Source organism: Cicer arietinum, chromosome 5 (assembly GCF_000331145.2).
Source record: "Cicer arietinum cultivar CDC Frontier isolate Library 1 chromosome 5, Cicar.CDCFrontier_v2.0, whole genome shotgun sequence".
In the NCBI taxonomy this organism is placed as follows: Eukaryota; Viridiplantae; Streptophyta; class Magnoliopsida; order Fabales; family Fabaceae; genus Cicer; species Cicer arietinum.
This window is the reverse complement of record NC_021164.2, coordinates 65,572,653-65,594,173: the sequence shown is the minus strand read 5'-3', so window position 1 is coordinate 65,594,173 and position 21,521 is coordinate 65,572,653. Positions and strand designations below refer to the sequence as shown.

The following is a 21,521-nucleotide window of genomic DNA, read 5'->3' as shown; positions in this document are numbered from 1 at the left end:
CCAATGCAAGCACTTTCCTCCAACTCCTAAAGGTCAATTTACCTTCAAGCCGAATTTGGCCTGCACATACTTTTAGCTCACAGCCAACATTTTTTTACTAAAATTAAAATAATATGCAATGCCTGTTTTAAGCCTTGACAATGTCTCCTTATTTCTTTAGTGTAATTTATACCGACAAATGTTCCATATGGCTAAAACAAATTAAGTTGGTGAACTCTCCGCATGTCTGCTTCTTTGCCAAATTAAAAGGAGTACTATCACCGTTTCATTAATTAAAATGGTACCTATTATTTAAGGGGTTAATCATCTTATTTATGAAAATTTAGAATTCCATTATAAGATAAATAAGATCTAAAAGATAAACATTTTAAATAATAGGTAGTAGTCAAAAGGTGTCAATATAATTGTTTAAAAAAATTAAATTTTGTCAACTACTTTAATACAATCACTATGTTAAAAATCATTAACAAATAACTCTAATGGTAATTTTTTTTTTATAGAATTCTAATGGTACTTATTATTTGAATGAAGAAAGAAGAGGAAAAGATTTCTATGATCCTTCTTTGTTAGTTTAGTATTTTTTGGGAGCTTTTTGCTTTGCAACAAACGTCAATTAATGTTGACTTGTTGCTTAAGCCAAGCGAAAGAGTAGGAATTATTGTTCATTACAATTGGTTTGTTGTCTTTTAAAGTTTTAATAGACCTCTGCTGCTTGTTTCATTTTGAAAGGACTAGAAACTACAGTGTTGACCTTATTTGAATTGTATTATTGACTTTCTTTATATTTTTTTAGACTAAATTACATCTGTGGTCCCTTAACTTAATTTCAGGTAACGTTTTAGTCTTTTATCTTTTTTTTCTTCCCGATTTAGTCCTTTATTCATAACAATATCAAATAAAGTATCAAAATATGAGTTTATTTGAAGATTTGCGTTACGAATTTGATTAAACATTTTTTTTGAATTTTTGTATAAAAAAGGATAACATTGTTGAAATTTTAAAACATAAAATATCAAATTGTCACTTAAAATTAAAATAAAGGACCAAGTCGGAAAAAAAAAAAAAAAAAACAAGATAAAGGACTAACCTGAAATTAAGTTAAGGGACCACAGATATAATTTAGCCTATTTTTTAACGGTAAAAGTTACATTAGTACTATTAGTAATTGTTAATAATATGTTGATGAAGATAATTTAATTTTTTATCTCCCTTGTCACTCTTCTTTTTAGTTTTTTCACCTCACCCATCAAATTAAATTTATCTCTCTTTATTTAGTTTTTATTGAATTTAATCTTCATTAAATAATAACGGGTTGATTTATACATATTGTGAATATTTCGGTCAATATTTTTATACATAATATTTTTTTTAAATAATATTTTATTAAAAATGTGTTCATAATTTGTAGACTTTTCATATTAAATAAATGCAATAAATGTAATTTATGTGTTCATTATTTAGAATCTGCCTTTCGGAAAATTACAAAATAAATAGTTAAATTAAAATATCAAAGATGTCATGTTATTAATTAAAACAATAAAAATATTATTTTCCTCATTGTTTATATAAATCCTTAAAAATATATTTTTGCCAACTAATAAAACATTATTCTTCTGATCAGAATTCGCTGCTTTGTTACTAGGAAGTCATAGTCACATTAAAGCACATTGTCCAGTTATAATATAGTTATCATAATTCAACAATAAATTGCAGTGCAGTTACTATGATTGTATTACATCATAGTGTCCATAACCATCATAGATGACTCTAACAGGATTCTCCTTGCCATACTCCTGACCATATTCAGCTATAATTTTAAGGTTATTGGAATTTGTATCTTGCATGACCACTGTTATAGGCATCCTAAAACCATAACACATTGTAATTAAAATATCAGTGAATACTATTTGTCTTCTTAACATTGGGCAAATGACATATGCATATGAAAGTTTTTGCAAATGAAAATTGACTTAACTGTAAAACATGTGATGACATGAGAAGTTCAGGCTCTCCTCCCCATGCTTGAGGCTTTCTCATTTGTATTGTGTAGGTGTTAAAGTCACCCTCAAGAAACCTGTACAATATAAATCAGAAACAAAAATGAATACTAAACTTTAACTTCATAGTACAAGTGAAAACATTTAGAAACTAATATTTTGGACTAGTTAATCTCATAACGCCATATTGTAGTGAATAATCTAGGCATTTTATACAATTTTATGGTAAGAATTGAGGAGATTTTTTTGTTTTATTAAAGCGGGTATCTTGTGTGTTTGCAGAAACTAATTCTCGAGGTACTAAGATCTATTTAAGAGTTGATTTCTCACGATATATATTTTTTCATATACACTAACAAGAGATTGAATCCCTGATCAAATAATTAAAAAACTCAAGTATTTACCGCTTGTGTCACACCATATTGTTTGGATGGCGGAGATTTAGATGAGACTAACATCTATATATTACAAATTAGAAAATTGTATTTTGTTCTTTGACACGTTATAACATCCTTTATTAATTAACATGTGGGACTCTCGCATCATACATGTTAAGTATGACTCATAGGTAATGATAAATGGAAACAAAGACTACTACTACTGATTAGTGTAAATGTGTAATCAAAACTTTTTCTTTGAAGATAATGAACTTACCATTCAGTGTCTGCTCTTCTCTTGATGAATTCATCCACAACCTACAAAGAATAATGTTTTCCCATGATACACGTTAGAATGCACCAAAATGCAGAAAACAGCATATAAATAGGACCTATATATATGTATATAATTTGAGCTCTAAACTAAAGTATGATCTATTAGCACAAATATTGCTGATTGACCACCATAAAACCAATTACACTACATAATTTCAAAAATAAGTATGTCAAACCAGAATTTATAAGTTTCATGAAGAAAAAAAGAACATTTAATGAACTACTTTGGCTCTAAGTTCATCTGCAAGCTCTCTTTGCTTGGTGTGACTTGGAGGTGGCTCCCCAGTTCTGAGACAAGCACCATAGACCACAGATCTAAACAAACACCTACCATCTCCTGGTATTCCTACAATAAATAAACAGTTCAAATTTAAGTAGAATCTGAAAATTATAACTTATAAGCTTCAATTCAAGGCACATGCATGTTTTTCAAGTTATATAGTAACTCAATTCCATTTGAAATTGAATCTATACTACTAGTCTAACCTTATAATACAAGTAACAACCACTAATGCAAATATCAAATATAATTTGATCATCACTATCCTTTTGCAAGAAACTTAATTCAATCCAAGCACTTTAAAAATTAAATAGCTTATTCAAGAAGAATAAAAAATTGCAGTTAAATGAAGCAAGAAAAACTTACGAGTTATCGGAAGGTTGCTACGTAGCGATCTTTCTGATTGCAGCATCACTTGAACTACAAAACTAAAGCCAAATCAAGCACAACATAAATTAAGAAGAAAGATTCTTTAAAATGTTTATTAGTACTTTTTAAGTCATACAAAAAAATAGATTCTTATGAAATTTATAAATTTGAAGTCAAAACAAACAGTCTTGGTTTAGTGATTGCATAAAATTAAGAAGAACACTTTCAAATTAGCTATCTATCATGCATCACACTTCCTCCAAGCTTTTCTAATGCTTTTTTTCTTTTCTTTTAGTTGAGTTGTGCTGTGAAATTCAGCACTGGATGATCGAATCAGATGCTTATTTTACTTTCAACCTTTTCTTTTTAGCATTTTATTCTGTCAAATAAATAATCTGTTTCATAAATAAATCAATGGAGCAGATGTAAGTGTTTTTTCTTTTAAGAAAACATGATATTAATTTTCCTTTACTGAGATTTTCAATTGTAATTTTTGAAGTTGTGATGTTATAATTATTAAATTGCTTTTTAGATTGTTAGATGAATATATCACGCAATATTTGTTGGGGAATCTGAATTACGAGAACAATTTACATTGAATTAAATGTTCCAAAATCTTAACTTGTCACATCTTTTATATATACAATATTTAATTATTCATGGATAGCAATTCTTTGGAATTTTGTTGTTTATTTCTCACGTCCCGAAACACTTTCAACATGCATTGAGACCAAATCTGACAACAGTTCAAATGCAACAATATTTTGGAAGACAAGCTTTGCAATGAGGGTAGGTATATTGAAATTTGAAAGTGGCTTTTGTGATTTGAAAGACAAGACATTCAATGAGAGAACGATCAACCAAATTGGTGAGTGAGACCCCTACAGTCCACACCACAACAATTGTGGAGAGACAGGCATATATTCAACAATGTGATGAATGATTATTAGAATCCTATCATTCCCTCCTAATAAGGAATTGGTTCTTTGTTCTTTGTGCGAAGTAGCTGTAATTTGTCCTATTTTTGGACCCTATGCCCACTCCTCTCATTTGTTCCAATAGCATTAATACGACAAATAATATTCCATAAAAACTGAAGCAGTAATGCAAATAATGTTCCTCTCTTTTGTAAATCTTCTTACACCGAAAACTCACTACAAAAATATCAAATTGCATACAAAAGTTGTTGAGCATTTTCGCTTCTTTGGTCTTCTATAATATCATATCATACCAAAATAATTTTATTTTAATTTCTACAAAATTTACAAGTTGGAATTTTTTAAAATCACTTCATATCTGAAATCTATCATGAACCTCTTAATTATGTTGAGAGAAAATGAGAACTAAAAAAAAACTAAGTAGAAAAATTATGGTGTTTAGTTCTCTCTTAACAAGCTAAGCTAGGAATCTCCCTCGACCATGAGACATTAATTCATGTTTACCACAACCTTCATAATTCATAAAGTAAATCTAACCCAATAAAACACATAAACTACACGTGCCTGTACAACTTTTCTGTTATTTGAAAACAAAAAAATAAGCAGCTATTTTTACAGAGGAACATGTACGAATGGATGATAAAAAACAAGAAAGCTTCTTTTTTCATCCCCAAATCTTCTCAAAAGGCTCTAAATTTTGTCCAAATTGACTAATCCGAAGATTTATTTTATACATTCGGATTGGATAATTTAAATGTGTATTTTTGTGTATTTAAGAATACTTGGGGGTGGGAGAAGAAACACTCAAAAAACAATGCCCCAGAAGAGTTAAGAACCAAACAGAGATTTACATGGAACTTAACATTGATAAACAGAATAGCTCTTGCTTTTCCATAGAAAACTTAAAGCTTTCCCCACTCTTCTTCTGGATATAGATTTACATAGCGGTTTCGTTTCTTGAGGAGGCATGCACAAATCACCAACTTCAGGTGAACATTGTTGAGTCTTAGCAGGTGAAAGGTCTCGCTGCCGCTGCTCTCGGAAGTGCATCAATAGTTTCTGAGCTTTCTCTCTTCCTCTTGAAGTTCCATTCACCGATATCGACACCAACGCGGGTATAGCGCCTTCTTGCAGAACCATCTCACAACATTTTTCACTCCTGTTGCATAATATCAGGAGACAAGACACAGCTTGTTCTTGCTCTATGGCTTCGCCAGTATCTAATATAGAAGCCAATGTGCTTATCAGTTCAGGATTCAAAATCATTTCCTCTCTCCCTACATGAGAAACGGCCAAATTAACCAAAACGGTTATGCATTTTTCTGTCAACATGCAATCAGCTTGGCCTACAAGAAGGGATTGTAGGCCGTCAATGATGCCTGATGAAAGGAGGTTTGAAATATTTGAGGGTACGGTAGAGATATTATAGAGTGCGTGCAGGGCATCTAGCTTGCACTGGACTTCGGTTTTAGCTTGAAGCATCTTGATTAGGAACTGCACGGCCTGACTTGTGCCAATCATGTGCTTTGCTTCTTCAAGGCAAGAAAGATTCAGATACAGAGCGGTTGAACAACCGTACAGATTGGAGCTTGATATCATTTCCTCCAACAATGATATGATTCCTGTTGATATCATAACTTCCTTATTTCTGTTGAAGAAAAAACAATCAAGCTTATGTTAATGAATTGCACAAAAGAAAAGAAATAACTAATTCTTCAAAAATCTTCAGCCCAGTTTAACATGAAACACCCTAACTAAAGTTGCAATTCAATAGGTGATAGTATAAATCTTCAATATATCCTTTGTGGACTATGCTCTTTTTCTCCAGTTTTCGACCTTTGAGCCCTTTCCTTTTGGGGATACATCATAACAGATGCTTGAATAAACCAGAAAAACCATTTCTGCAAATTACTGTACAAATGAAGTTTAGATAAATTGCATGCAGTTATGATGCCATTGTCTTTTTCTGAAATGCTGTAGCTGATATATGCTCAGGCTCATTAAAAGCGAGAGGATGACCAGAACCAAATCACTGTGATCAATATAACTCCTTCTATCAGAGATAACAAAGTGATCAAGGTGTTGGATAAACGATTAAATGCAAGTTGTCAATTTTCAAATATATAAAAAGCAGATTCACATTACTTTTCAAATATAGGAACATTAATTCCTACCTGTTGTTATTCACAGCCAAGTTGAACAGAGCCATAGCTCCATTTTCCTGAGCCATCGCATTCCCTTCACGCACAGCTGATTGCAGAAACTGAAAAAGGGCTTCAACAAATCCATTAGCCCCCATAAATATCCTGGCTTCCTCATCATCCCGCAGCAACAGCCTTAACCGCTCTACTACTTTACACTTCCTCTTCCAATTGTTCCCTTCGGTCAATACTTTCAGAAAACTAAGATACTGTTCACCGCCTTCCTCTTCTTGTACGGACAAACTTTCAGTTGCATTTCCCTCAGTTTGCTCTGAGATGCAATTCTCTTCAAGAGGAACAACTTTGACACCCTTTGATTTGCAAGAGTTGACACTGTTTATAGATCTTGAATTTGTGGATTCGGTATCTGATAATGCCAATCTCCAGTAGTTAAAATCAAGAGATTCGGGAGGGCCTTCTGGAATAGGAATTCCGTTCTGTTCACACCAACTAGCCACAAGACCCTTGACACAGTAATTAGGAGTCAGAGAAAGATGTGCAAGTTTTTGTTGAGTCTTTGGGCAGGTGTTGTGCCCGTCATTGAACCATTTTTCTATACAAACTCTTTCATATGTCTGCCCAGATGCGATTATAACAGGATCACTCATAAGTTGCAGAGAAATTGGACACCTTAACTCTTCAGGTGGAAGGAGCATCTGTCCCGATTTCCTATTGTTCGGCTTAAAATTAAAGGAACCGAGTTTTGATATCTGTCTATCAAAGCCATGACATTGACCACCACGAACACCGTCCTCGAAAGGTTTTGAAACAGTGGGAGAACAAGGTTGAGAACCCTGAGAATCATTATCATCAGAGAACTCACTTCTAAATAACTTGGAGTATTTCCTCATAAGGTGTAAAAGAAATGCAATAATTGATTCCTTTCTCTTGTCTTCCTCGGTGCGAGCCCTTTCAATGAGTTTTTTTAGAGCTCTTCTTTCAGTGAGGGCTGCTCTGGAAGATGTAATTCCAAGTCTAGTAGCAGCAAGGTGAAAACACTCAAGTTCGCTACTGTCATTAGAGTCGTTAAATTTTCTCCCCTGCTGAAGCAATGCAATTAAATCATCTCCGACTTGCTTCTCTGTTGGATCAAGCGCAAACACCGTACCAGCAATTTCGTTCACAATTTCATCAATCTGAACAGAGGTAAATTCACAAGGGAAAAAAAATCAAACTCTGAACAATCTAAACACTGATCATGATAAGAAAATATACCATTTGTTCACGAGCATTCACATTGAAATAATAATAATAATTGTTAAGAAAGCTGAATCCCGAATATTGCAAACAAGGTGGTATTAGATTACTTTGAAAAGAATAAATGAAGCACATAAAATAGGCTCTCCTTGCTCAAATATCCAAAAGGAAATCAATAGATCCTTCCGATAATTGAACAGAATCATGAACCTAGAATCAAATATAAACAAAACTCAAACACGAAAAGAGAAACTATACAACCCTATTAATGAAAGTTATCACCTGACACCCAATGGATTGAGAAACGATATCTTCCACCAGTTTAAGACTATCTACAAGAGCACACTTAGCCTTCTCAAATTTTAGAAGAACGGAATCTCCAGTTATAGCCTGCATCGTAATATATTTTAAAGATACTTTAAAGATGTATTTCAAATTAAATAACCTCACCAACTGACAGCAAAGAAAATGTATGAGGAGCTACAGTAAATTAAAGACAAGTTCCATACGTAGACAAAATCGTAAATTAAGTAAATTAAAAGTAAAATTGGACTATCATAATCATACCAAGTAAAGTTTACTAGACTCTGAGCAGTGCTGAAGTACATTCTTCGCCTTCTCTAAGGCTACATGCAGCGAACATAATGCCTGAATTCCAGATTTGCTCCTAGGCCTAGCTGCTTCTAATGAAGGAAATATTGACAATATTTTACAATATATTGCAGAAAGACTTCTGCACATTTCTCCATGTAACTGCATAAGAATAGAGATATATTGATTAGATAATATATTGCAACTAGAAATCACTCGAATAAAACATCAAACAGATGTGAAACAATGGCCAGAAAAGCATGGCAAAAAAAAATGCAACATTTCTACTCTATTTTTGACATGCAATTTAAATCATTTTCTTAAAATCTTCTGAAATAAATCAAAAGAGAGAAAGAAAAATATGCTATACAATTAATATTTAAGCAAGTTGACTCCTTATCCTTAATTAATACCTTTGCATAAGGACTTGGTCAATTTGCTTTTCTAACTCCCCTACTAACAAAATAACAACTAATGTTTGTCTTTTAAAAAAAACACATTCGCTTTTTTAATTAATTTGTTTTCGGGTACATAGTGCGACCATTCTATATTGTAAAGCAATAGAATTCCAAAACATCTCTTGCAATAATTAAAGATATATCATCATACCTTGGCATCACTTGCTGCAAAGAAATTTTCTTCAACCTCAGAAACATCCATCATTCACATCCACTGTGTAAACTTAAGTGCTAATGATCTCAACTGTGTCCAGTATTAACCGGGATCAAAAAGAGGAAAGAAATAAACTTAATATAGTTTTTGGGTGCTAAAAAACTGCTTCAGCCTGTTTATAATTTAAAATAAAAAATAAAAAATACTGCATTAGCCCATACCACTGCTACATCTAAACATTTACATTTTTTTATTTTATCAATCCAACAAAAGTAGCATAATTTAGTGATTTTAATATCTTTATAAAAATCAGGGGGGTTTAGATGAAAAAATAACATGAAACCTCATGCTATCTTACTTATAAAGAAAAACTGATTGTTACTTATAAATATTCTATTTATGAAGTGGACATAATTTTTTAAAAATGTACAACATTACCAAAACAAAGATGGAGTCAAATCGGAGAGATATTAGATTTGATATGGCTTTAAAATTGTAAAAGAATAAATACTAAATAGACACCACTTTCTATTTAGTGTTATCATCCTTTTCACTCTATCCACCAAAAAAATGGTTTAAAAAGAGAAAATAATTAGCTCAAATGACATCAGCAAAAGGAAGAAAATCACTGTGGAAAGATCTAAAGTTTCATAATAGACCGTTTAACCAAAGATTAACACAAAAAATTGTAAAACAAACAAATCAAATTGGACATTTTCCATTGAAGAAAAATAATGTCGATTTTAAACAACAAATTTAACCAATACATTTCTATTTAATAGCTTTTTGGCACACAGCAATCTCATAAACATGATTCTCAGCAATGACCTTGACTCAAACAAAATCAACTCCAGCAATAGAAATTGATAAATACATTAACATTATTAATATTAAAAATAAAATTCTGATTCAGATTTCAGAAGCAAAGCGAATATGAACGAAGAGCGCGTTGAACATTAAAAGAATAATAATTTAAGATGAGAAGTTGATTAGGGTTTTGAAAGAAGGTTTACCCGCAGAAGAGAAGAGAGAAAAACAACAATCATATCATATGATATTCATTTAAAGGCAATGAGGCTTGAAAATTCGTAGAAAAATTGAGGTACAGAGAGGATCTATGAGTTTTTGGATTTCAGAGAGAGACAGGCATTGAGGTTTGAACCGAACGACGAATTGTTCGGAGGAAACGCACGAGGACAGAGGAGATGGCAGATTTGGTTACTACTACTCCCTTCTCCCTTCTCCCTTCTCCCTTCTCCCTTCTCCTTTCTTCTTTCTTGTGTTGGCGTAAAAACTATAAAACTTTATTATATGGATTTTATTTTATTTTATTTTATTACAAATTAGTTTATGTTAATTAATTTGAATATTATTGGTACATTAAAATTAACTGAGGGACAAATTTTGGATTTTAAGGGTGAAATTAATGTTGGTTATATCTTTTCCCCGGTACACCGGCCGACAGTTGCCGACCTCCTTGTTTGTCGCTTAGTAGACCTGTCATAAATCATATTAATAGTTACTTCCTGACAAATTTGTCCTTTTTCATTTGTTTATATATTTCTTCTGTTTTAAAATCAGATTTAAAATTGTTTAAGATTTGTTTACAAATATTAAAAAATATAATAATTTAAATAAATATTTTATTAAATTATTTTTATAGTTTAAAGATTATATATTGTCTGTGTAAAGTTATTTTATATAAATAATTAATTACAGTTAGTAATCAAATCAAATAATCATGTGTATATTTAGTTTTAATGTAAGATCGATAAAATTACGACGAATTATTGTGATTTTTGTAACAATTATAGATCGTAGTTTTCAAAATTAATTCTACCATCAAACCAAAATATATTACATAAAATAATTTATTTTATGTATTTATTTATTCATTCATATCGATCGTTTGTGTAAAATAATTTTACATTGAAAGTGTATATTGTCTAATATCTTATTTTTATTATTTGTTTGTGTATCTTCTATTATCATAAATATAAACTAAAATTAATACTTTAGAAGTAGTGTATATTATACTAATTAGAATGTATAACTGGAAAAAATAATTAAAGTTATCGGAAATTTAAGCGATATTTCATTTTGATTTTTTATTTATTTATTAAAGGGACGTTCATTTTAAAATAAATGGAGTATTATTTCAAACACTCAATATATAATAGTGGTAGTTTGATTATGTCGTGCATTCAGTGTGAGTTCAAAACTTCTCATATTTGCAGAGGAACTACCAAATGTTGACCTAGAGTGGAAAATGGTTTTTGTTAGATTATTATAAATGGTCAATCGAATAGATTTTGGCTTAACGATTGGGTCCCTAAAGTTGGTAAAGTAATCAATCAAGTATTTCCCAGTAACATCAACACAAAAAATTGCATGTCTTAGGCCTTTCTTGTAGATCAGAATAATTTCCCTATATGAAAATTTACTAATTACGATCTTTTGACTATTAAACCTGCATATAGACTCTACTTCTTATGAGTCCCCTAATTTCAACCCAATGTGGAAATAGAATGGACCTCTCAAAATCTATACATTTCTTTGGAAGCTTTCGCATGGAAAACTTCTAACTAATGTCGAAAGATACCACTCGGGTATGTTAGGTGCTAAGATTTGCATCAGATGCTCCCAAGCTCCTGAAAATATTATGTATGTTCTTAGAGATGTGATGTGGCACATAATATTTGGGAGAGCTTTATTAACAGGAAAAATTGGCAATAAAATATTATTTTTTAGCCTCAGGCTTCCTCAATGGATTGGCTTTAATCTTACGTTAATTGATGTTGGCTCGATCAACGGTCTTTTGAGTCCCCTAATTTCAACCTAGTATGGAAATAGAATTGACCTATCAAAATCCATACATTTCTTTGGAAGCTTCCATACGAAAAACTTCTAACCAATGTCGAAAGATACCATTGGGGTATACCATATACTGAGATTTGCATCAGATGCTCTCAAGCTCCTCAAACCATTATGCATTTCTTAGAGATTGTGATGTGTCACATAGCATTTGAGAGAGTTTTATTAACATGGAGGATGAGCAATGGAATTCCTTTTTTTAGCCTCAGACTTCCTCAATGGGTTGACTTTACTCTTACGTTAATTCACGATGGAGTGATGGTAAATATGTCGTGGATGGATATGAAACAATTAGTTTTCTCATAACACTATTTGATCTCGAGCAATTCTTGCAATTTTTTAATAGGCAGTTTCTCTTCATTCATTAACATATTTATCTTTACTATCTTTTGTTTATACAGGGTCGTAAGAGGGATATTAATGTTAAATGGTATCCTTCTAGTGTTAATTCATTTAAGTTTAATATTGATGGTTCTTATCACGACACAACAAACCTAACTACTTGTTAAGGGGTTAGTTGATGATCTAAGAATGGCTTACAATTTGGGTTAAATACTATTTTGGTGGAAATTGATTCTCTTACCATAGTCAATATGATTCGATGAAGGAAAACGTGTATGTCTATCTTACATCTCGTCTTCAAGAAGCCATCTTTCTTATGAATCGCGAGGAATGTAGTTGTTTAGTTAATCATGTTTATCGTGAGTCTAATCGATGTACATATAAGTTGGCTAATGTTAATATTAACAGGTATCTTAGTTTTGTAGACTTACCTACTCCTCTTAATAGTCTAATACTTCTCCTTGATGGTGACTCTAGAATGATGTATATTCCTCATTATGTCTCTTAAGTTTTATTTATAATTTTCTTTATAAAAAAAATAGATGGAGTATTGGGAAAAAAAATTGTCCTACAACTACTTTTTTATAAGATGTTTTTGGCAACTAAATACTTTTTAAAGATATTAAACTTATTTAAGTAGGCAATTTCTAAAGTAAAAATAGTAGAAAAATTATACGGTACTATTTTGATAGATGATCAATTGTGAATTGATTTGAAAAATGTCCTAAAATTATAATAATAATGTACATTGGATTGTTGAAGTATAAATTTGAAGTATTTATTGTTATCCCGACTAAGATAATGAATTGATTGATGTTCATTTGAAAGAAAATAAAAAAAACAATATATTTATTTCTCAAAATTTAATTTATCAAATTAATATCAATCAAGCAACGTCTTAGCCGTAAAAATGAGAAGTGTCACGTGATTCTATTTTTTTAAATCTTATCGTTAAAATTTGAAGTGATTTATTATCATAAACAAGAATTATATTTTGTGTTGGTTTACATAGCACTTGGTTATATAAGTATTCTCATAAATAATTGTAAAAAATTGTAATCATATTTTATTTCAGTTTTATTATAACTTCTAGTGATTTTGTGCGTTTAAATAATCATACGTATTTTGCAATCCAACGTGCTGGTGGTGATGAATTGGACTACAGGGTCACATGGAAAAGCATATGGGTTCCATTAAAATTTAACCAGATTCATGTGGTTTGCTAAAAAATAAAGTGGATTCATGTGCTTGGAGTATTAAACCTCATAGTTTTTTGGAAAACTAAAGTTTATTTATAACTTTGTTGTATTTTATTAATATATTTTTTATATGTATTAATGCTTACAAGATTAATCTTTCACGTTAAAAATTAACATGAGGTGAGATCGTCTCTTATCCGTCTTGTATTTAATATAATGTGTTGATTGTTATATCTCAAATTAACTTTTAAAATATGCTTAAATACAATTTTAATTTTCTTATTATAATTTATTCATAATTTTGGTCGTTCTATTTTTAATTTTATAATTTTAATCTCTCTATTTTATCTGATTTATAACTTTGATCTTCATATTTTTAATTTTGCAATTTTGACCCTCGTATTTATTAAAATTGAGATATTTTGTCCTATTTAGACATTTTAATTAATAATTAGAGCTAGTAATTTAAATTACTATTAATAATGTTATCACAGTTGTGTTATTGTTTTTAAAAAATAAATAAATTACTAGCTCTAATTATTAATTAAAATAACCATAATTTAAATAATATTTTTACTTTTTTAAAAATGATTGTGATTCGTTGTATACCTCTATTTATTTTTTCAAAGTTGTACATAAAATCATAATAGTTTTTAAAAAGGTAAAAATGTATTTTCAACCATCTTATTTTATTGTGTGTTTATTTTAATTAATAATAAAAGCTAGCAATTGTTTTAATTTTTTTTTTAAAATATGAGTAGTGAATTCTATTTTTTTTTAAATATGAGCTACAATTTTTTAAAAAAATAAGTCCAAATAATCATTAAAAAAAAATAAAACAACCTCATTATTGACTAAAATAATACTAGTAATTAAATATATAGGTATGACAAAATATCTCAATTTTAAGAAATAGGAGGACCAAAATTGCGAAATTAGGAATAGATTGACCAAAATTAAGAATCAGTTAAAATAAAATAAATAGACTAAAATTACGAAATTAAAAATAAGATGACCAAAATTATAAATCAGTTGAAATATTAAGACTGAAATTATAGAATTAAAAATAAGAGAACTAAAATTACGAATCAATTAAAACTAAAACTGCATTTAAACCTTTAGAATATTATAGAAAAATTTTGAATTTAAAATTTATTTTTTTTACAAATATCTTTTTTTTATAGTAAATTTAATCATAATTAATGAAATTCTGAATTTGAATCTGGACGAAATATTTTACCTAACAATATTTGTTAATTAAATTAGAGTTTAGAAACATTTTTTTTTTACAAATGTTAGTAATTAATAACAATAACATTGTTAGTTTTTTAGATTTTTTTTTTAATAAATCAAAATAAGCGAGCCTTTTGCTAGTGGAAAATAAGCTATAGCTTTCTGGAGCCGAAGAAAATGTTTATATATAGTTATTATAAACAGAAGTGCTAGAAACAAAACCCAAGGACCCTGAACCTGAAACCTTAAAATTTGATACAAACCTAGGGGCATCTATACTAGTTTGAGAAGAGAACAACTATATTCTTATAAACAGCTATGATATAAATACCAAGTCTACGGCCCGTTTTGTTCGAATTTACAACCGATCTTGCGCTATACTGGCGAATCCAATAGTATTAGCTCCTGAAGGTTGAGATATAACTTTATAAAAACATATTATTAAATGATTAATATCATAATGAATTTGTCAAAATCGCAGTGAACCATTATAATTTTGTAAAAATTACTACTTTTAAATTTTGCAAAATCAGAATGTCTCATTGTGAATCCAGCAAACTTATGCATTATAACTAGATAAAGATCATCTGAAGGTGACTGAATGTTGGAATTGCAGAGGAAAATGGAAAGGACTTTAGCAATGAGGAAGATGACGAAGCATGAAAAAGGAATTAGAGTTCGACAAAAGCTTTTTAACTTGCATTTTAAAATACGTTAATAGTGAAACAAATAGCTTTTGAAGTTTTGAACAGAGTCACCAATTTTACAAATTTGGTCATTTGTCGAATGATCAAAACTCGGGAAAAACTTAAAAATCTTTCGACAAAGGGCTTATAGAGGTGTTAACGAAGAGATATCATTTAAAGTTAAGATAAACTCAAATATTTTATTAAATTGAGTGATTATCGACAACGATGATTGAGTTAAAAAGTAAAGAATGTTGACAAGAGACACATTTGATAGCTATAAGTCGACAACAACAAATACTAGATGTATGTCGCGTGGAGCAAATCTTTATTAAAAAATACTTCAATATAAATAACTACTACGAACATGACCACTAATAATAGTTATTTAGTTGACTTTATCTATAAAAAAAAAAAAGTTTTTACTATAATCACACTAAATCATATACTTATTCATTAACTTCCTATAAATTTTAAATATGTCTTTCATCTCTTTAAAACTTCATTAACTTCCTTAAATTTTTAAATATATCTTCCATCTCTTTAAATTATATACCTAAATCATATATCTATTCATTAACTTCCAATAATTTTTAAATACTTCCAATAACTTTTAAATGTGTCTTCCATCTCTTTTCCTACTATGAATATACCTATTCATTAACTTCCTTAAATATGTCTTCCATCTCTTTAAAACTTCATTAACTTACTATAATTTTTATCATTAAAGCAATTTAAATTATGTTGACATTTCAATATAATTTATTTTTACTTTCTTTACTTTTCCTTGCAATTTTATATTCAAGTCATTTAGTTTCTAGTTTCTACATCTTTAATTTCTTTAAATCTGTGCACCTTACTTAACATCAATTTAATTTTATTGTCTTTTAATTCTGTTGTTCTTATCTCCTTAATGAATTACTTTTTTTTAAGTCAACAACCATTAACCTTTCGGCTAAAATAGCCTTTAAAATTTGGACTTGTTTTTCTTAAACCAAAAATCACACCAAACACAAGGGATGTAATCATTTCAATCCAAAAATCACTCAAATCTTTTACAATTTTCGCTACTTTTTTATTACTACTATTTGTTATTTTAAATTGAAAGTTTATGTCATATAGATCATATATATAAAATTTTATATAAATTTAAAATTATTTAATATATTATTGAGATACATCAAAATTAAAATTCTATGCACTTTTATTGAACACCATCAATCTTGATAAATTTCAATAACATATCAACTTATTTTATATTTGTGTCAAAATTTATATGCATTGTCTATATCATATAAACTATCAATACGGCGATTTTTTTTAAAAAAATACAGAAGAAATTAAAAGAGATTTGAATTAAGAAGGTCCAACTTCAAACAAAAGCTACATATCTTATAATTGATTCCAAAACCTTTTATTAATATTTTTTTTACAAATATTAATAAATATTTTATAATCTAACTAAAGATTTTAGCTAAAATAAGAGTAAAATGACATTTTGGTCCCTCACAAAAAATAAGCGGGACAATTAGTTCTTAACAAAAAATTTACCATTATCATGACAAAAATAAACTGGAACAGGTTAGTCCTTTCAATTTTTTTTTTAATCGGTTTTTCTATTTGTCTTTTAACCGTATTGTAAAAAAAAAAACGGAATGTTTTAGGTTCTGCAACAATTTTTTGAGAAAAATATGGTCTCTGAATTTTTTAAATAAGCAAGTCTTTTTTTAAATAAGTAAGTATGTTGAAATCTAAATGATCAAATTGATACTTTTGTATTTTGTCATAAACTAAATTGTTCTTTTATATTTTTGTTAAATATCGTGTAGGAAGTTCACTTCCGCTAGATTAATGGCTTAACGATACACATCATCCGTTTTTATACGATTTAATGACAAATTATGATTTAAGGATTAAATTATTTCAATTAATTTTTATTGAGTAAACCACCAAACTATCCCCTTGAAATTGTAGGAGTTGGACATTTACGCTCTAGATTTTGGAAATAGATAAACAACACCCTAAAATTGAAAGACGTCAAACAATATAGTCATTTCGTTAGTTTGCTCTATTAATGAGATTGACATTAACATTCATTGTTTACGTGGCAAACTAAACTGTTAACCAACTCATTGCCACATAAGAGCGAGGTTAGTTTACCTAATTTTGAAAATATGAGAAGTCAATTTGTCCGATTATGAAAACTAAATTGAAATTCAGTTTGTTTTAAAAAAAAATGAAAATATTTCATCATTGCAATAGTAACATTTTCATCTATATAATTTATTTTTGTTTTTCTTTCATAATTTCATATATTATTCTTCCAAAACCTTCATTTATATAATTCATTATTCTTCCTCTTTCATGGTAGTCAAATCATAAAAAATGAAATAATCAAAAACCACTTATTCTTCCTCCTCCATTGGTGAAAGCTTGAACTCGATGATTCTCAGTTGTCAATATAAAAAAGTTGTTGTTGGAGCTGTTGCAACTAAGAATAACTTTGAAAGTGAATTTTTTTCATACCCTTTCTCCAATTTCTCTAACTTTTTCATGAAAGTTGTTGTTAGGTTTGCATGACGAGGAAACAAATCAAGGTGTGTGGAAGGTAAAGTTGTTGGAAAAGGTTGATAGTTTAGTAAAAAAAAATCATCAACTAAGGATGACGGAGTTGATGATATTTGGAAAACAATAATGGTGGATAAATTAGTTTAATTATCTAAGGACTATGGAAATTAAGAGGTGTGAAAGACAAGGTTGATGAACAGAGTTCTTCAAATGTTCAACTGCTTCATTCGTCAAATGTTCAATGATGTGTTTACTATATTGGATTTTGAAGTCGTATCCCTAAATTAGGAATGAAATACATTAAGTCTAATTCACTTGTTCTTGAAATACATAAAATATGGAATGAAATACACAAATCAGTCCCTAAAATTGTTCGCTGACTAGCAAATTGGTCCATACAATCATCTTAAAATTTGCAATACATACATTGAGTTATCATACTTTTTTTTTCTAGTTTTTGATGCATCTTCTTTGACTGATTCCTCTTGAGACAACATTTGATTTTCACAAGTGAGTTCAAATTGTGAAAGCAATATTTCAATTTGGCTTTGTCTCTGATGTGCTTCAATTTGAGGGAGAAAATTAAGAAATTTGAGAAATCAGTGAGCAAACTTTAGGATAACAGTAGATAAATATAGGTGGGAAAATTTGGAGAAAAGAGGGAAAATTACTCTTTGGTAATGGGCATGAAAATAATTTTCTTCAAAAGTTATTTTTAGTTGCAGTAAATCTAACAACAATTTTTCTTTCACAACGGTATTTGAGAATCGTCAGGTTTCAAATTTCACCCATGAAAGATGAAGAATATTTGATTATTCATTCTTTTATTTTCTACAGTTTGAATACCGCAAAAGAAAAAAAAATTATATAAATGAAAGTTTTTGAAATAAGAATATATGAAATCATAGAAGAAGAACAAAAATGAATTATACACATGAAGATGTTATTGTTGCAATAATAATATAATTTTATTTTTTTTATTTAAATTGAATTTCAAATTCATTTTTAAAATTCAATTTCTTTTATGTAACAATGAGTTAACTAATAAATATGTTGACTGTATATCAAACTAATAAATAAACTATATTATTCGACGATTTTAATTTCATAATATATATATATACCAAATTTGAAAATTCAAATAAGTAAATATGACCTCTACAATTTCAGTAGCCAACTTAATGGTTTATTCAATTTTTATTAGAAACTAAGTAGAGTCGTTTTCTGAATTAATTTATCTTTGTGAAGGACCTAATGTTTCTTTATGTCTAAAATAATAATAATATGCACTGAAGATAGAGTAGGACGGGACGATAATTCTTTTACAAATTTTATGCAACCGAGAACCATGGGATGTTGGTGGGGGAGAGGGTAGTGAAGTTTAATTGAGTTGAACAGTCAAACTGATTTTTCTAATCGTAGTGGTCCAGTGGATGTGTCCACATAGTTGTACAGAAATAGATTCTTTCTAACAAAAATTATTAGAAAAAAGAGAGTAGTTATTTTTTTAAAAAAGAAATAAATTTATGTTATCAATGCATCTCTATTGTACTCAAATTATTAGTAGTCTCTAAGTTGAAAATAAAAATGTGGGCCAAGAAGCAATCTGTGTTGTTGTGTTTTAAACCGCAAATATCAGCTGAGCCTTGACTCCGGCCCTAATCATAGTACCCACACCGTCCGTAATTTTAGGTATAGATTGCGTCTGTGTTTCCCTTCATCAACAGTGAAAAGGGAACTTCTAAATATCCTAAAAAGTCATATTATAATTGATAAATGTCCAACCTAACAACGATATGACAATTATCAATTATTAATATAATAATAATCTTTGATATTATTTTATATTAAATACTAAACATTTTTTATTGCTCCTTAATCTCTAAATTCTTTTATCCAAACCGTTTCTCTGTATTGAAAACTCGATGGAATTTCTCTATATGAAAAATTCAGTAATTTCTGTAAATTAGTTATTATGTCATACAACGGTTTTGAGAGGAAAAGTAAAAGAGAGTTTGTTCAAATGCCTATTCAGTTGAATTTTAAAATATTTGTATTTGAAATCGTAGTTTTAGATTTATTTTGGTTGAAGACAAAGAATGGAAGTGATAAATTTGGATCCTATATGTTTTCTTAACGTCTTTGATAAATGAGAGACCAAGGGGGCCGAAGTATTATTTTCTTTTTCTTCATGTCAATGAATATGATAAGTGGAAGGAAAGCATAGGGAAAATCTAGGCGGTGACACGACTATTTTCCTTTAAGAAATTGTTTGGCTGCTTAAAGTTAATTTACTAAGGTTATGTTCCGTAAATGTAATTTGTGAAAAGTTAATTGATAATTTATAACTTTTAATTGATAGTTGAAAAATTAATTAATTAAAATAAAAATATTTGGTAAATTTAATTTTTATTTATAAAATGACATAATAACTGTTATTTCTTTTTTTTTAATAAAAAACTATATAATTATTTAATTTTAAATATATTTATTAAATATATAAAAAGAAATGGCAATGCATTCTTACAATGTTTGAAAGTTACATTTTTGTTTGGGAAAGTAGAAGTAATGACACTCATTTGTAAAAAAAAAGTAATAGTATTGGAAAAAAATATATTAAAAAAGTTAATGAGATAATTATGTTTTACATAAAAATAAAATAAAATAAAATAAAATATCAAAGTTATAAATAAAAAAATTATATATGAAAAACTATAAATTCAAATATTACTTGAAATATTGTATTAAAATAAGCTACAAGTTAATACAAAAATTTTGCTTATAAAAAACATTCCATTTAATTTAACAAGTTTATAAGCTAACCTATTCACATTACAAAATAGTGCCTAGTAGTAAACCTATTCTCCTCTAGGTATAGACCCTAATTTGCAATTTAATAAATTATATGGTTAATTTTAAAAAAATATATCGAAATATTTAGAAGTACAGTTAAATTTAAATTTTAAAAGACTATTATAAGAGGAAAAAACCTTGATGTTTTTAAAATATTTTATAGAAAATTATGAATGTATAGATCTTAAAAGACTCTTTATAAGATTTTAAAATATTTTTTACGATCAACATTTTATAATTATAATTTTAATGGTCTTGTAATACAAGAATTTTCAAAATTTTGAAATATTATATAAATTTAATTATAATATTGAATGACAAAATATAATAAATAAATTATAAGGTTTGAATAAATAAAAATGAAATGAATACAATTTTTACAATCTTTCAAAAGGAAAATTGTTATAGGTTTATGTCCCTTAAGTAGTATGTATATATGTATTTGTAGCTATAGTAGTCCCCATGAATTAACGTATTAATTAGTATACCAAATATGAAGATTCATTATATTGACATTCTTCTAAAGAGGAAGTTATGAAATGGTGTATATGTTAATACAAGTTCAACTTGTGTCTTTGAATAAACATGAAAGTGTTGATTTAAAGATTGTGAACCACAAATTTAAATATACCAAATATTATCTCAATGATATTTTTTAAAGACACGTATCGAACAATTCCTTTTTATTTTGTGAATCATAATTATGATATGTGAAATCTTGTAGATGATATTTTACACCTTGATGGTAATAATAATAATTAATTAGTTAATGAATTATAATAATAATAATAATAATAATAATAATAATAATGAAAATCTTAAATCATACTAATATATATATATATATATATATATATATATATATATA

The 21,521-nt window shown here is 28.5% G+C and overlaps 2 protein-coding genes across 5 annotated transcripts; both read right to left on the bottom strand.

Moving 5' to 3' along the window:
* Positions 1-1,667: 1,667 nt before the first annotated feature.
* Positions 1,668-3,827, bottom strand: LOC101513708 (OVARIAN TUMOR DOMAIN-containing deubiquitinating enzyme 4-like). The gene is made up of 5 exons (XM_004502255.3): positions 3,357-3,827; positions 2,935-3,056; positions 2,652-2,692; positions 1,976-2,074; positions 1,668-1,863 (listed from the first exon to the last, which is right to left on the bottom strand). Exons 1-5 carry the CDS (start codon positions 3,400-3,402, stop codon positions 1,722-1,724), a joined length of 450 nt encoding a protein of 149 aa, XP_004502312.1. The 5' UTR covers positions 3,403-3,827; the 3' UTR covers positions 1,668-1,721.
* A 963-nt stretch (positions 3,828-4,790) lies between these two features.
* LOC101513180 (U-box domain-containing protein 45-like) lies at positions 4,791-10,200 on the bottom strand. Of its 4 annotated transcripts, none has more exons than XM_004502253.4 (6): positions 9,912-10,195; positions 8,896-9,070; positions 8,263-8,448; positions 7,978-8,085; positions 6,472-7,634; positions 4,791-5,945 (listed from the first exon to the last, which is right to left on the bottom strand). In XM_004502253.4, exons 2-6 carry the CDS (start codon positions 8,947-8,949, stop codon positions 5,156-5,158), a joined length of 2,301 nt encoding a protein of 766 aa, XP_004502310.1. In that variant the 5' UTR covers positions 8,950-9,070; positions 9,912-10,195; the 3' UTR covers positions 4,791-5,155. The 4 variants fall into 4 exon arrangements, with proteins under 4 accessions (XP_004502310.1, XP_004502311.1, XP_073224649.1 ...); XM_004502254.4 differs by having other exon boundaries at positions 8,896-8,988; XM_073368548.1 differs by lacking the exon at positions 4,791-5,945 and adding an exon at positions 5,952-6,208 and having other exon boundaries at positions 9,912-10,200.
* Positions 10,201-21,521: the final 11,321 nt, after the last annotated feature.

Coding starts and splice junctions, on each gene's coding strand:
- LOC101513708 (XM_004502255.3), bottom strand. CDS start 3,402: ATGCTGCAATCAGAAAGATCGCTACGTAGCAACCTTCCGATAACTC. Junction 2,075..2,651: donor AGAAGAGCAGACACTGAATG/GTAAGTTCATTA, acceptor TATATTGTACAG/GTTTCTTGAGGGTGACTTTA. Junction 1,864..1,975: donor ATGTCATCACATGTTTTACA/GTTAAGTCAATT, acceptor TTATGGTTTTAG/GATGCCTATAACAGTGGTCA.
- LOC101513180 (XM_004502253.4), bottom strand. CDS start 8,949: ATGATGGATGTTTCTGAGGTTGAAGAAAATTTCTTTGCAGCAAGTGAT. Junction 8,086..8,262: donor AGTCTAGTAAACTTTACTTG/GTATGATTATGA, acceptor ATTACGATGCAG/GCTATAACTGGAGATTCCGT. Junction 5,946..6,471: donor TTGGCTGTGAATAACAACAG/GTAGGAATTAAT, acceptor TTTCTTCAACAG/AAATAAGGAAGTTATGATAT.